The sequence below is a fragment of the Bombina bombina genome, chromosome 7 (genome assembly GCF_027579735.1).
Source record: "Bombina bombina isolate aBomBom1 chromosome 7, aBomBom1.pri, whole genome shotgun sequence".
Taxonomy (NCBI): domain Eukaryota; kingdom Metazoa; phylum Chordata; class Amphibia; order Anura; family Bombinatoridae; genus Bombina; species Bombina bombina.
Genome location: NC_069505.1, coordinates 332180396 through 332198002, shown reverse-complemented (window position 1 = coordinate 332198002; position 17607 = coordinate 332180396). Strand labels below are relative to the sequence as shown.

The 17607-nt window shown below is 36.9% G+C and overlaps 1 protein-coding gene across 1 annotated transcript in view; it reads right to left on the bottom strand.

The window, feature by feature from the left end:
- Window positions 1-1149: 1149 nt before the first annotated feature.
- PTPRG (protein tyrosine phosphatase receptor type G) overlaps window positions 1150-17607 on the bottom strand; it is a 979702-nt gene continuing 963244 nt past the window's right edge. The window contains 2 exon segments of the mRNA XM_053720987.1: window positions 1150-3822; window positions 5117-5252. Coding sequence (XP_053576962.1) covers window positions 3676-3822; window positions 5117-5252 — 283 coding nt within the window. The 3' untranslated portion in view covers window positions 1150-3675.

Sequence of the window (17607 nt, the reverse complement as noted above, 5' to 3'; positions counted from 1 at the left end):
AATCTGTCTTCCTCCAATCACAGCATTGCTTCAGGCCAAGATTCCCCCTAGGGGAAGCTGTGATTGGAGGAAAGCCTGATTTGTCATTTCTGATGTCTGCAGAGGCTTCCGACGGCCGGGGGAATCGCTGGAGCGGCATTCAGGATTAAAAGGTAAGTTTTTGAAGAAAACAGTGAAATGTCAAGTTTGATGAATTAAAGTGCCCTTGTTTTTAATAGGTTTATTAAAAAAACGGGCACTAATTCATCAAAATGGACCTTCACTTTAAATGCTGCTCTTCCATATATGCAGTATATGACAGGAACATTTTGATTGAAGTATCCCTGATAAATTAAATGCTATTTGATAGGGACATAAAGACACATTAAGCAAATGCTCTAAAGTGTTCTTATTGCACTTGCCTATAACTTTTTGTTAATCACTTTAAATAGCTTAAACACATAGGAAAAATCAGCTCCGGAGCAGCAATATATTTAAACTGAGAGCTGAATAGTGGCTCCTAAGCCAATCACAAGCAGCAAATGTGTATAGCTACTAATACCGGCCAGGCTTCAGCTAAGGAGATGAAGTGCATTTCTGCTTCAATTGCAGCTGAGGTTAACGGGACAGTATACTGCAAAATTAATGTATTTCAAATTACTTGTACCAGCTGCAGAGTACAAAATGTGAGAAATTGCATGTTCATGTTTATGTGTGTATATGAAATGGCTGGTTTTGTGCTTTGAAACCACAGCCTATTACAATTGGTTGAGCTTGCAGGTAAAATCATCTCTCTTCTCACTTTGTGTACACACAGACACTTCTTTATCTTATATCTGTTTGTAAACCAGAGTTCAATGCTTAGAGAGAACAATGGAAAATTATAGTTTTATAAATTATCTCTTCTACACCCCACCGGGAGTGTAATTTCTTCTGCTGGCTGTTTTTACATAGCATGTCAATAGCTAGAAACTTTCAGTATAGTGGAGATACCACAGGCTAAATCAGCTATTTGAAATGCCAAAATAAGGGTAAAGGAGCTACTTGTAAATAATTTAATATACTCCAGCATGCAAAATTGATCATTGGGAACAAATTAGGAGAAAAATGTTAAACTATGCCTTTAAATGTATAGTTATAGACAAGTGCAAAAAGAAAAAAAACACACAATCTTTTTTTTTCTTTTAATATTAAAAGATCCAATTAACAAACCAATATGACTAATAAAGCATAACCACTTTCTGCCCAAAAAACTTCTGTCAGTATAAGCAATGTAACCTTTTTTTCTAGGTTTCAGCAAACTAAAAAAGTTGCTTAAATCTGGTACAAGATTCCCACATGTATAACACACATTTTTTCCCAGCTGTAAACCTATTGCAATGAAACAATAATAATTAAGGCAAGTTTTAATAAAAAATAATTTATATGTAACTGGTTTAACATTGTCATGTATGTTTCACTTTATCAATACAGATTAAGTATATTCATAATATCTTTAGGGCTTATGTTTAATCAAAATTCCTGAGCTGATCAAAGCAGGAACAATTACATCATTTTCTGATAATGTGATTTGATGACAGATACTAGAAACCGTTAGCACCTCAGCCACAGAGATTGTAACCAAGTGAATGATATACAAAATGTATCAAATAAATTCAAAATATGTAATGGATACAATTTCCACATTTCATTCATTTTGGAATAAACACCTGGAAGCAAAGTAGCAACAAAATAAAAAAATATATGTGTGTGTATATATATATATATATATATATATATATATATACACACACACATATATATACATACACATAGTGCCATGGGTCAGTTTACCTAAAATATACCCTGGTTCACCAAATATGGGAATACTACAAATATAACAAAAAGCAAAAAGGTTCTTCCAGAAGAGATTGTAAATACTACATTATAAATGTTTTTATGAACTTATGCTGATCATTTGCTCTGTGCACATAGAAGTGAATAGTTATAACAAAGTCAATTTGATAAACTAATCCATGGCTCAATCAACAATGAAAATATAGGTGAGTATATCCACTAACTGAAATAATATATATGCAATGGTTCCACTGCAGCTAAGGATTCTGGGTAATAAAACCATGTGTAGCACAATTCTAAAAGTTGACAGTATACTGTATAAGGGCATAATATACAGGTATCTCTAACATATAGTGTATGCTTCCTTGCCCGGCTGACAAATGCAAGATACATTTAAACTTCTTTCATTGACTGAAACAAATGTACGCTATAAATCTGGCACAATGTAGTTTTGATCAAAAGTAAAATCAATTCATAAATTTCAAAAATTATTCTGAATTAACATTCTTTATAAATTGTTTTTACTACAGAAGATTTTTCTGCTTTGTTTAAAAATAAATATATGAAAAAATGGCAACTTTTTAATGGCTATAACTGAAACACAGTTAAAGGAACACTGAACCGAAATTTCGTGATTCAGATAGAGCATGCAATTTTAAACAAACCTTCTAATTTACTCCTGTTATCAATTGTTATTCATTCTCTTGCTATCTTTATTTGAAAAAGCAAGACTAAGTTTAGAAGCTGGCCCATTTTTAGTTCACAACCTGGGTTGTGCTTGCTGATTAGTGGCTAAATGCACCCACCAGTAAACAAGTGCTGTCCAGAGATCTGAACCAAAAATGGTCTGGCTCCTTAGCTTAGATGCCTTCTTTTTCAAATAAAGATTGCAAGAGAATGAAAAAAAAATGATAATAGGAGTAAATTAGAACGTAGCTTAAAATTGCATGCTCTATCTGAATCATGAAAGAAAAAATGTGGGTTTAGTATCGCTTTAATTATTTCAGTATGAAATTTAAGCTATTGCTTATTTGGGTTAAAAAATACAAAAATTACACTGGGAGAACATTAATATTCAGAGAGTGTGTTAAGACAGAACAGAATAGATGGCAGTGTAAAATTAGTGCATGAAAAAAATAATAATATGAAGAAACAATTTGCAACACCAAGCGATCGTGAGAAGATATGTTACGCCATAAGAATTTTATCGATTGTAAATGGAACAAAGGATACAGTGAAAAGGTCTTACATGCACATCTTTGTTTTTATCTAGAGAAAAATAAAAAATAAAACATGTCTGCTGTAGTTTAAAAGACTGAAATATTTTATAAAAAACAGTGGATGGAAAATATTTGTGTTGACCCAAACATAGGGTTAAATAGCCGTTATCAAAGTGATATTGAACAGAAAATAAAGCGCAAACACAACATAGAATTAAAATAATTTGTTTAAAAAAAGGTTTTTTTTTTCCGTTTTGTTTTTCTTAAACATTTAAGCTATGTTACAATAAAAAAAAAAAAATGGTTTGTAACCTAAAAACAAGCACATATTTGATCCTGTTTACGGAATGTCATGTTAGGACTTAACTGTGTGTCAAAATATTATAGGCAGTAACACTGATCAGATAGTGCAAACTACATAAAATCGAGTTTCACTGTTAAAGAAAGAGGTGCAAATGTTCAGTAAGATAGCATTAAGACATAACATGGCAAAAAATAAATATCAAAAATTTTATCAGTGTACAAAAGTAATTGGGTTATTGTATAACCTATAGTCTGGCAAAAAAAGGCCTCAGAAATGTCCACCCGGTCTTCAGAAGGTCATAAGTTTTACAAATATAGTGCCTTTTGCGGGTTCCTGTTAAACAAGTGACTCCAAACTTTGTGAAGGGTCTGATTCGTCGCTGATCAAAATCGCCCCGTTTTTGTCCAATGCTAAAGATCCGTTTCCAATCTCCTTCGTGCTGATCAAGCTGAGAATTGCCTTGTAAAGAAACTGGTACTGCTCCTATCCGGCATTAAAAAAAAAAAAAAAGAGAATTAACACAGCATTAAACACCCAACAGGAAACACAATTATTACCATATATAACTTAAAGGGACATACTAGGTCATGGTAGTATATGTTTTAAATAACAATGTTAAACAGACCGTTAGCCTACTGCACTGGGTGTGCCGTCTAATTGGTCGTAACCAGCATATGCCCAGTGATAAAGGTGTTTATGAAGATCCTAATTGCACACCTACAAACATTTCTGGGACAAGCAAGTAGGCAGAGTCTTGGGTGGTGGAGCACTGATGTTTTGTGGGTGAATGTATAAAAGAGGCGCAGGTCCACAAGGTGCCATGGATGCTGTGCAGTGTTTCATGCTTGGGGTTGGGCAGAGTTTGGCAGTGTTGTGAGCAGAGTCGGGGAAGTCCCTGGAAACTGGGGCATTCGCCCAGAGAAGGGACAGCATTTTGACTTCTCAATCCATCCCGGAGTATCTAGGACAGGTATGGAAACTCTCACCAGCCATTTGCAGTTCCTGGGCAGATTTTAGCTATAACTTTTAACTGTTTACTATGGCTAAAAATACTGTTACATGCAAGCTTTAGTGTGGTATTAAAATATCCTGCTGAGTTAATGTATTATTATATCCCTTGAAATAAAATGTATTAAGTTTACATTTGGGGGAAGGGGTGGTACTAGATGATAAAATATTGGTGCAAAAAGTTGACCTCAAGGTCAAGAGACCTTGTATTATGTAACATATTCATATAATAATTATATCTGGGTGAACAGCAATGAATACAGATGCACCGGATTACACCGGAAAACACTGGATTACCAAAGAAATTGTTGTGTTTTCAGCAGCTACTGTTTTACATCCATAAATAGCCAATCAGCATTATTAGTGCTGAGTTCACACTTTGTTTAACTGTGAGTTTTTGGAAAATTGGCATAATCTTGTGGGATTTCACTGCAATCTCGCAAGATTTCAGAGTAAAATTCTTTGAACTTTGGTGGAAATGTAGGCTGCAAATGACAGATACTAGCCTCAGGGCTAACATCGAGATTGGATGCTTAAGATTCCTCAAAAAATTAGATGTATCTACTGAAGAAATGTTTAATAAAAATATCTTCCTTTTACACATAGATTGTTAATATATTTTCAAGCAATTCAGTGGTTTGTTAACCCTTTAATGTCAAGTGTCAACTGCCCTGTACAAAAGGATATGTTATTGGAACAGCATGTAGACAGTAATAACTAACTAATCATTATCCAGCAGTTTATAATTATTTGTCTCTTGACAACTTACAATATCTGTGAATACACCCGGTCTCATAAGGTTTATCATCTTCGCCACTTGGTAAACATCAACAGCATTTTCATTTTCCAGCTGCTGCGATAAAGTGGTTAGCGCACAAAGTGTTCCTGCGGATACTGCTCCAAACCTGCAAATTCAACACCACATAATCATCACAAGGAATCTCCAAACATATATACCAAAACCCCAGGTGATAAAAATCTACTTTAACTCTTTAAAAAGATATTAAACATTTATGGCTAGATTAGAAATGGCGCGCTAACCATTGCACGCAAGTGATATCGTGTTTTTCCCATCATATCGGAAATAGCGCGTGTAATACCAGTTGAAAGTTTATGTTCATTGGGTTAGTGCGTATGAAACACTCACGTAAAAGGTAGTGCGTTAAAAAAAAATGCATTCAAGATTAGTTACACTCACAAACACTATCTGATAAAAAAAAATATCCACAAAAATAATAAAAGAAAGTTATAAGGGTTAAAAGGTATATGACAAGGTGTTTGACTGCAAAAGGCTATAATGTATATATAAATACATTTACATGTCTAAGTGTGTGTATATATATATATATATATATATATATATATACAAATAAAGATAATAGACACAGGACAGGATTCATTCTAATTAAAAAATGGAGGGATAATATATACGTATAAATATATGTGTATGTACCAAAATAAGAATCTACCTGACTAATACAAGTCTGTGAAGTCTTTTGTGAACACGTTATATTTTGTTCAATAATGATCACTTTGAAAATAAATAAAACACCTATATATTAAAAAAAACTATAGAATGTCAAAAAGATAATCAATAAAATAGCATGCAATAACATACAGTGAAGTGAAGAGGGGATTCTAATAAAAATAATCCCCTTTAATACAGATATAGTTCATCAACAGTCCAAGTGCAAATATAGTTCCCAAAGTAGAAATAAATGTAGATGGTAAAAAAAGTTCCCCTCAGATAATTAAATAGGAGACAAAGTAATCAATCCAATGTTCCCAGGTGAAGGAAAGAAACTCTGTTCCAATATCCAGACCAGTTGTAGTGCCCAAAACCAGTGATAATAGGTACAATTCCTACTTACAAAAATAAACCTCAATCAAATGAGGTAAGTGCCGCATGAATAGTTAAAGGGACAGTCAACACCAGAATTTTTGTTGTTTAAAAAGAAAGATAATCCCTTTATTACCCATTCCCTAGTTTAGCATAACCAACACAGTTATATTAATACAAGTTTTACCTCTGTAATTACCTTGTATCTAAGCTTCGGCTGACTGCCCCCTTATTTCAGTTCTTTTGACAGACTTGCATTTTAGCCAATCAGTGCTCACTCCTAGGTCACTTCACGTGCATGAGCTCAATGTTATCTATATGAACACATGAACTAATGCCCTCTAGTGGTCAAAATTCATTCAGATTAGAGGCAGTCTTCAATGTCTAAGAAATTAGCATATTACTAGCATGTACTATGTAAACCTCCTAGGTTTAGCTTTCAACTAAGAATACCAAGTGAACAAAGCAAAATTAGTGATAAAAGAAAATTAGGAAGTTGTTTAAAATTACATGCCCTATTTAAATCCTGAAAGTTTTTTTGGACTTGACTGTCCCTTTAAATTTTGAGCTTCCCAGCTGGATAGTGATCCGCTATCTGAACGCTCCCTGGTATAAATCCACTCTCTCCCCACGTCTCTCAGCTCCAGTAATCAGCAGAGCCTGTACATACTTAACATTCCAATGTTCTAGCTAGTATAAGCAGTTTGCAACATTTTGAAGAAATGATCTCATGATCTTCTACTCTCCTCCTCTCTTGTTACCTCCTCACACTCCCGTCTACAAGATTTCTCAAGACTGGCTCCCATCCTATGGAACTCTCTGCCTCCACAAGAATCTCCCCTAGTTTTAAAACCTTCAAGTGCTCCATGAAGACTCTACTGTTCAGGGACGCTTACAACCTACACTAACCTTCCTATCTCCACTGCTATCCCCTAAAACCCCATAGCATGTAAGCATATGAGCCCAGCTGTTTGTAGTTCACCTTCATAAGAACCGACTACAACAGTGCAACTCTTGGCAGGACCCTCTCTCCCCATTTGATCCCTGTAATCATGTTTTTTTGATATACCACCCATATTCATAGCGCTGCGGAACCTGTTGTTACTCTACAAATACTTAAAGGCACAGTCTAGACAAAATTAAACTTTCATGATTCAGATAGGGCATGTAATTTTAAACAACTTTCCAATTTAATTCTATTATCTAATTTGCTCAATTCTTTAGATATCCTTTGTTGAAGAAATAGCAATGCACATGTGTGAGCCAGTCACACAAGGCCTCTTTGTGCAGCAACCAATAAACAGCTACTGAGCATATCTAGATATGCTTTTCAGCAAGTGATATCAAGAGAATGAAGCAAATTAGATAATAGAAGTAAATTAGAAAGTTGTTTAAAATGACATGCTCTTTCTAAATCATGAAAGAAAAAACATGGGTTTCATGTCCGTTTAATAATAATAATAAAAAAGGGTTACAGCATTTGCTTTTTACCTGCTCAGCATGGGACAGCACACATTTTATGCAAAAGTAGTAGGTGTTTAAATGGGTATGAAACCCAAAATGTATCTATCATAATTCAGATAGAGCATGTGATTTTAAACAACGTTCTTATTTACTTTTATTATCATTTTTTCTTAGTTCTCTTAGAATTCTTTGTTGAAAAACAGAGATATATGTTTAGGAGTCTGCCCATTTCTGGAACACTATGGCACCAGTTTTTCAAGCATCTTATAAATTAGCAAAAGGACTAAATGGCAGCACTATTTCCTGCCATGTAGTTCTCCAGATGACTACCTAGGTATCTCTTCAACAAAGAATATCATGGGAACGAAATAAATTTGATAATAGAAGTAAATTGGAAACTTTTTTTTAAAACGGAATGTTCTGTCTGAATCACAAAATAAAATGTTTATGTGTCATATCCCTTTAATGTCCTTTTAAAACAATCATTTTGTAAGCAGATATTTTGCAGTGTAGCTTTTATTACCCTATATACACTATACAAGACACTGCTATCTGGAGAATCTTTGAAAACACGACATCTCACACAGAGAATCTAATACATACCATGGGGCATATTTATCAAGCTCCGAATGGAGCTTGATGCCCCGTGTTTCTGGCGAGCCTGCAGGCTCGCCAGAAACAGCAGTTACGAAGCAGCGGTCACAAAGACCGCTGCTCCATAACCTGTCTGCCTGCTCTGAGCAGGCGGACAGACATCGCCGGAAATCAACCCAATCGAGTACGATCGGGTTGATTGACACCCCCCTGCTGGCGGCCTATTGGCCGCGAGTCTGCAGGGGGCGGCGTTACACCAGCAGCCCTTGTGAGCTGCTGGTGAAATGCTGAATACAGCAAGCGTATTGCTCACGGTATTCAGCGAGGTCTGTCGGACCTGATCTGCACTGTTGGATCAGGTCCGACAGACCATGATAAATAGAGGACCATATGTGTTTTAAACTTGTCGTATAGGGGTTGCTTTCTGCTTTGTCTTTGCTTGGGGGCTAGAAAGTGTTGCTTGTCTCTCTCTCTTTAATGTTTGCACCATGACAGCAGGTACAGTAAGACAGGCTGGAGATGCCGACAGACATTACAAGGAGAGGGATATCATATCATCCAGCTTGTAAATACGTCAGTATATTAAATATTACAAAGCCTCTTTTTTTGTTTCTTAGAAAACTGACTTGAAACTACAAAGAAGCCAGTAGGGAAAACTAAAGTCGCAGAAATGATACACATGATGTAGAGAGATGAGAATCTGGGGAGATAATATTCTGGTATCTAATCTTTGTGCACAGACACAAATGAAATAAAAAAAAATATAAGAACGTCTATTCATATTCGAATATATCAGCTTGATTAATGGAACATGAAACCCCAATTTTTTTCTTCTTTTGTGATTCAGATACAGGGAGTGCAGAATTATTAGGCAAGTTGTATTTTTGAGGATTAATTTTATTATTGAACAACAACCATGTTCTCAATGAACCCAAAAAACTCATTAATATCAAAGCTAAATAGTTTTGGAAGTAGTTTTTAGTTTGTTTTTAGTTATAGCTATTTTAGGGGGATATCTGTGTGTGCAGGTGCCTATTACTGTGCATAATTATTAGGCAACTTAACAAAAAACAAATATATACCCATTTCAATTATTTATTTTTACCAGTGAAACCAATATAACATCTCAACATTCACAAATATACATTTCTGACATTCAAAAACAAAACAAAAACAAATCAGTGACCAATATAGCCACCTTTCTTTGCAAGGACACTCAAAAGCCTGCCATCCATGGATTCTGTCAGTGTTTTGATCTGTTCACCACCAACATTGCGTGCAGCAGCAACCACAGCCTCCCAGACACTGTTCAGAGAGGTGTACTGTTTTCCCTCCTTGTAAATCCACATTTGATGATGGACCACAGGTTCTCAATGGGGTTCAGATCAGGTGAACAAGGAGGCCATGTCATTAGATTTTCTTCTTTTATACCCTTTCTTGCCAGCCACGCTGTGGAGTACTTGGACCCGTGTGATGGAGCATTGTCCTGCATGAAAATCATGTTTTTCTTGAAGGATGCAGACTTCTTCCTGTACCACTGCTTGAATAAGGTGTCTTTCAGAAACTGGCAGTTGAGCTTGACTCCATCCTCAACCCGAAAAGGCCCCAAAAGCTCATCTTTGATGATACCAGCCCAAACCAGTACTCCACCTCCACCTTGCTGGCGTCTGAGTCAGACTGGAGCTCTCTGCCCTTTACCAATCCAGCCACGGGCCCATCCATCTGGCCCATCAAGACTCACTCTCATTTCATCAGTCCATAAAACCTTAGAAAAAACAGTCTTGAGATATTTCTTGGCCCAGTCTTGACGTTTCAGCTTGTGTGTCTTGTTCAGTGGTGGTCGTCTTTCAGCCTTTCTTACCTTGGCCATGTTTCCGAGTATTGCACACCTTGTGCTTTTGGGCACTCCAGTGATGTTGCAGCTCTGAAATATGGCCAAACTGGTGGCAAGTGGCATCTTGGCAGCTGCACGCTTGACTTTTCTCAGTTCATGGGCAGTTATTTTGCGACTTGGACCCGTGTGATGGAGCATTGTCCTGCATGAAAATCATGTTTTTCTTGAAGGATGCAGACTTCTTCCTGTACCACTGCTTGAAGAAGGTGTCTTCCAGAAACTGGCAGTAGGACTGGGAGTTGAGCTTGACTCCATCCTCAACCCGAAAAGGCCCCAAAAGCTCATCTTTGATGATACCAGCCCAAACCAGTACTCAACCTCCACCTTGCTGGCGTCTGAGTCAGACTGGAGCTCTCTGCCCTTTACCAATCCAGCCACGGGCCCATCCATCTGGACCATCAAGACTCACTCTCATTTCATCAGTCCATAAAACCTTAGAAAAATCAGTCTTGAGATATTTCTTGGCCCAGTCTTGACGTTTCAGCTTGTGTGTCTTGTTCAGTGGTGGTCGTCTTTCAGCCTTTCTTACCTTGGCCATGTTTCCGAGTATTGCACACCTTGTGCTTTTGGGCACTCCAGTGATGTTGCAGCTCTGAAATATGGCCAAACTGGTGGCAAGTGGCATCTTGGCAGCTGCACGCTTGACTTTTCTCAGTTCATGGGCAGTTATTTTGCGCCTTGGTTTTTCCACACGCTTCTTGCGACCCTGTTGACTATTTTGAATGAACCGCTTGATTGTTCGATGATCACGCTTCAGAAGCTTTGCAATTTTAAGAGTGCTGCATCCCTCTGCAAGATATCTCACTATTTTTGACTTTTCTGAGCCTGTCAAGTCCTTCTTTTGACCCATTTTGCCAAAGGAAAGGAAGTTGCCTAATAATTATGCACACCTGATATAGGGTGTTGATGTCATTAGACCACACCCCTTCTCATTACAGAGATGCACATCACCAAATATGCTTAATTGGTAGTAGGCTTTCGAGCCTATACAGCTTGAAGTAAGACAACATGCATAAAGAGGATGATGTGGTCAAAATACTCATTTGCCTAATAATTCTGCACTCCCTGTAGAACAGGCAATTTTAAGCAATTTTCTAATTTACTCCTATTAATTTTTCTTTGTTTTCTTGGTATCTTTATATGAAAAGCCAGAATGTAAGCTTAGGACCATTTTTGGTTTAACACCTGGGTAGCGCTTGCTGATTGGTGGCTAAATGTAGCTATCGATCACCAAGCGCTACCCAGGTGCTGAACCAAAAATGGGCCGGGCCCTAAGCTTACATTCCTGTTTTTTTTAAACTAAAGATACCAAAAGAACAAAGACAAATTGATAATAGGAGTAAATTAGAAATTTGCTTAAAATTGCATGCTCTATCTGAATCATGAAATTAAAAAATTGGGTTTCATATCCATTTAAAGGGATGCGAGAGTCAAAATTAAACTTGTTTTACACAATTGATTTGAAGTGAAGCGCTGGGTGCCCCAATTAGCCAACCTAAAGGGAACTGCCTTCTTCCTAGGTAGTTAAAAACCCAACAGTAATTTATAAAAATATGTATAAGTGGCGCTAAAGAAGAAGCTGTGGGTAAATGCTATTTGTAAAAAATTAATTTTGAAAAGTTAATTAAATAAGATGTTTCTTTAAGAACTGGTTACAAACTTGATAGAAAACAGTTATCTCTTAGAAGTATTTATAATTTATTAGACACTTTAAAACACTTGCAATACATTAAAAATATAAATTTCAATTAAAAGTCAATCATTCGTTTTGGCCAAAAGATTTTTCAGTCTCCACTCATACAACCTATCATTCTAAATTGGTTTTGCCAATCTTAAAAAATGATAAAAAGAACTCCTAATGACAGGATATTTTCAATTCTATAATTCAGAGTTCAGATTTTTATGTGATGCTCCGCTAATCAAATGAGAGAATGGATAATAGTATAATTCCCTCTTTAGTAAATACAATCTTTAATAGGAGACAGTAACTTGCTGATGACAAGTCCAAATGTCATTCACTATTATCAGCTGTAGTGTCCTTGAACTGCTTTGTTATTAGTAGCAACACCTTTTTTTTTAAAAAACATAATTTATGTAAGAACTTACCTGATAAATTTATTTCTTTCATATTAGCAAGAGTCCATGAGCTAGTGACGTATGGGATATACATTCCTACCAGGAGGGGCAAAGTTTCCCAAACCTCAAAATGCCTATAAATACACCCCTCACCACACCCACAAATCAGTTTAACGCATAGCCAATAAGTGGGGTGATAAGAAAAAAGTGCGAAAGCATAAAAAATAAGGAATTGGAATAATTGGGCTTTATACAAAAAAATCATAACCACCACAAAAAGGTGGGCCTCATGGACTCTTGCTAATATGAAAGAAATAAATTTATCAGGTAAGTTCTTACATAAATTATGTTTTCTTTCATGTAATTAGCAAAAGTCCATGAGCTAGTGACGTATGGGATAATGACTACCCAAGATGTGGATCTTCCACGCAAGAGTCACTAGAGAGGGAGGGATAAAATAAAGACAGCCAATTCCGCTGAAAATAATCCACACCCAAAATAAAGTTTAAATCTTAAAATGAAAAAAACTGAAATTCTAAGCAGAAGAATCAAACTGAAACAGCTGCCTGAAGTACTTTTCTACCAAAAACTGCTTTAGAAGAAGAAAACACATCAAAATGGTAGAATTTAGTAAAAGTATGCAAAGAAGACCAAGTTGCTGCTTTGCAAATCTGATCAACCGAAGCTTCATTCCTAAACGCCCAGGAAGTAGAAACTGACCTAGTAGAATGAGCTGTAATCCTTTGAGGCGGAGTTTTACCCGACTCGACATAAGCAAGATGAATTAAAGATTTTAACCAAGATGCAAAGAAAAAGCAGAGGCCTTCTGACCTTTCCTAGAACCGGAAAAGATAACAAATAGACTAGAAGTCTTTCGGAAATTCTTAGTAGCTTCAACATAATATTTCAAAGCTCTAACTACATCCAAAGAATGCAATGATCTCTCCTTAGAATTCTTAGGATTAGGACACAATGAAGGAACCACAATTTCTCTACTAATGTTGTAAGAATTCACAACCTTAGGTAAAAACTTAAAAGAAGTTCACAACACTGCCTTATCCTGATGAAAAATCAGAAAAGGAAACACACAAGAAAGAGCAGATAATTCAGAAACTCTTCTAGCAGAAGAGATGGCCAAAAGAAACAAAACTTTCCAAGAAAGTAATTTAATATCCAGCGAATGCATAGGTTCAAACGGAGGAGCTTGAAGAGCCCCCAGAACCAAATTCAAACTCCAAGGAGGAGAGATTGACTTAATGACAGGTTTTATATGAACCAAAGCTTGTAAAAAACAATGAATATCAGGAAGATTAGCAATCTTTCTGTGAAAAAGAACAGAAAGAGCAGAGATTTGTCCTTTCAAGGAACTTGCAGACAAACCTTTATCCAAACCATCCTGAAGAAACTGTAAAATTCTCGGAATTCTAAAAGAATGCCAGGAAAAATGATGAGAAAGACACCAAGAAATGTAAGTCTTCCAGACTTTATAATATATCTTTCTAGATACAGATTTACGAGCCTGTAACATGGTATTAATCACAGAGTCAGAGAAACCTCTTTGACTAAGAATCAAGCGTTCAATCTCCATACCTTTAAATTTAAGGATTTGAGATCCTGATGGAAAAAAGGACCTTGTGACAGAAGGTCTGGTCTTAACGGGAGAGTCCACGGTTGGCAAGAGGCCATCCGGACAAGATCCGCATACCAAAACCTGTGAGGCCATGCTGGAGCCACCAGCAGAACAAACGAGCATTCCTTCAGAATCTTGGAGATTACTCTTGGAAGAAGAACTAGAGGCGGAAAGAGATAGGCAGGATGATACTTCCAAGGAAGTGACAATGCATCCACTGCTTCCGCCTGAGGATCCCTGGATCTGGACAGATACCTGGGAAGTTTCTTGTTTAGATGAGAAGCCATCAGATCTATTTATGGAAGTCCCCACATCTGAACAATCTGAAGAAATACCTCTGGGTGAAGAGACCATTCGCCCGGATGTAACGTTTGGCGACTGAGATAATCTGCTTCCCAATTGTCTATACCTGGGATATGAACCGCAGAAACTAGACAGGATCTGGATTCCGCCCATACCAGTATTCGAGATACTTCTTTCATAGCCAGAGGACTGTGAGTCCCTCCTTGATGATTGATGTATGCCACAGTTGTGACATTGTCTGTCTGAAAACAAATGAACAATTCTCTCTTTAGAAGAGGCCATGACTGAAGAGCTCTGAAAATTGCACGGAGTTCCAAAATATTGATTGGTAATCTCACCTCCTGAGATTCCCAAACCCCTTGTGCTGTCAGAGACCCCCAAACAGCTCCCCAACCTGTCAGAATTGCATCTGTTGAAATTACAGTCCAGGTCGGAAGAACAAAAGAAGCCCCCTGAACTAAACAATGGTGATCTGTCCACCACGTCAGAGAGTGTCATACAATCGGTTTTAAAGATATTAATTGAGATATCTTTGTGTAATCCCTGCACCACTGGTTCAGCATACAGAGCTGAAGAGGTCGCATGTGAAAATGAGCAAAGGGGATCGCGTCCGATGCAGCAGTCATAAGACCTAGAATTTCCATGCATAAGGCTACCGAAGGGAATGATTGTGATTGAAGATTTCGACAAGCTGAGATCAATTTTAGACGTCTCTTGTCTGTCAGAGACAGAGTCATGGACACTGAATCTATCTGGAAACCTAAAAAGGTTACCCTTGTCTGAGGAATCAATGAACTTTTCAGTAAATTGATCCTCCAACCATGATCTTGAAGAAACAACACAAGTCGATTCGTATGAGATTCTGCTAAATGTGAAGACTGAGCAAGTACCAAGATATCGTCCAAATAAGGAAATACCACAATACCCTGTTCTCTGATTACAGACAGAAGGGCACCGAGAACCTTTGTAAAAATTCTTGGAGCTGTTGCTAGGCCAAACGGCAGAGCCACAAACTGGTAATGCTCGTCTAGGAAAGAGAATCTCAGAAACTGATAGTGATCTGGATGAATCGGAATATGCAGATATGCATCCTGTAAATCTATTGTGGACATATAATGCCCTTGCTGAACAAAAGGCAGGATAGTCCTTATAGTTACCATTTTGAATGTTGGTATCCTTACATAACGATTCAATATTTTTAGATCCAGAACTGGTCTGAAGGAATTCTCCTTCTTTGGTACAATGAAGAGATTTGAATAAAACCCCAGCCCCTGTTCCAGAACTGGAACTGGCATAATTACTCCAGCCAACTCTAGATCTGAAACACATTTCAGAAATGCTTGAGCTTTCGCTGGATTTACTGGGACACAGGAAAGAAAAAATCTCTTTGCAGGAGGCCTTATCTTGAAGCCAATTCTGTACCCTTCTGAAACAATGTTCTGAATCCAAAGATTGTGAATTGAATTGATCCAAATTTCTTTGAAAAAACGTAATCTGCCCCCTACCAGCTGGGCTGGAATGAGGGCCGCACCTTCATGTGGACTTGGGAGCTGGCTTTGGTTTTCTAAAAGGCTTGGATTTATTCCAGACTGGAGATGGTTTCCAAACTGATACCGCTCCTGTGGGTGAAGGATCAGGCTTTTGTTCCTTATTGTGACGAAAGGAACGAAAACGATTATTAGACCTAAATTTACCTTTAGATTTTTTATCCTGTGGTAAAAAAGTTCCTTTCCCTCCAGTAACAGTTGAGATAATAGAATCCAACTGAGAACCAAATAATTTATTACCTTGGAAAGAAAGGGAAAGCAAAGTTGACTTAGAAGACATATCAGCATTCCAAGTTTTAAGCCATAAAGCTCTTCTAGCTAAAATAGCTAGAGCCATATACCTGACATCAACTCTAATGATATCAAAGATGGCATCACAAATGAAGTTATTAGCATGTTGAAGAAGATTAACAATGCTATGAGAATTATGATCTGTTACTTGTTGCGCTAAAGCTTCTAACCAAAAAGTTGAAGCTGCAGCAACATCCGCTAAAGATATAGCAGGTCTAAGAAGATTACCTGAACATAAGTAAGCTTTTCTTAGAAAGGATTCAATCTTCCTATCTAAAGAATCCTTAAAGGAAGTACTATCTGCCGTAGGAATAGTAGTACGTTTAGCAAGAGTAGAGATAGCCCCATCAACTTTAGGGATTTTGTCCCAAAACTCTAGTCTGTCAGATGGCACAGGATATAATTGCTTAAAAAATTTAGAAGGAGTAAATGAATTACCCAAATTATTCCATTCCCTAGAGATTACTTCAGAAATAGCATTAGGGACAGGAAAAACTTCTGGAATAACTACAGGAGATTTAAAAACCTTATTTAAATGTTTAGATTTAGTATCAAGAGGACCAGAATCCTCTATTTCTAATGCAATTAAGACTTCTTTAAGTAAAGAACGAATAAATTCCATTTTGAATAAATATGAAGATTTATCAGCATCAACCTCTGAGACAGAATCCTCTGAACCAGAGGAACCATTATCAGAATCAGAATGATGATGTTCATTTAAAAATTCATCTGAAAAATGAGAAGTTTTAAAAGACCTTTTACGTTTACTAGAAGGAGGAATAACAGACATGGCCTTCTTAATGGATTTAGAAACAAAATCTCTTATGTTAACAGGAACACTAGATGTTGACGGAACAGCAACAGGTAATGTAACATTACTAAAGGAAATATTATCTGCATTAACAAGTTTGTCATGACATTCATTACAAACAACAGCTGGAGGAACAGATACCACAAGTTTACAGCAGATACACTTAACTTTGGTCGATCCAGCACCAGGCAGCGTTTTTCCAGAGGTATCTTCTGACTCAGTGTCAATCTGGGACATCTTGCAATATGTAATAGAAAAAACAACATATAAAGCAAAATTGATCAAATTCCTTAAATGACAGTTTCAGGAATGGGAAAAAATGCCAGTGAACAAGCTTCTAGCAACCAGAAGCAATAAATAATTAGACTTAAATAATGTGGAGACAATAGTGACGCCCATATTTTTTAGCGCCAAAAAAGACGCCCACATTATTTGGCGCCAAAAATGACGCCACATCCGGAACGCCGACACTTTTGGCGCAAAAAAACGTCAAAAATTACGCAACTTCCGGCGACACGTATGACGCCGGAAACAGAAAAAAAAATTTGCGCCAAAAAAGTCCGCGCCAAGAATGACGCAATAAAATGAAGCATTTTCAGCCCCCGCGAGCCTAACAGCCAACAGGGAAAAAAGTCAAATTTGAAGGTAAGAAAAAAATGTATTCATATGCATTATCCCAAATATGAAACTGACTGTCTGAAATAAGGAATATTTGAACGTCCTGAATCAAGGCAAATAAATGTTTGAATACATATATTTAGAACTTTATATAAAAGTGCCCAACCATAGCTTAGAGTGTCACAGAAAATA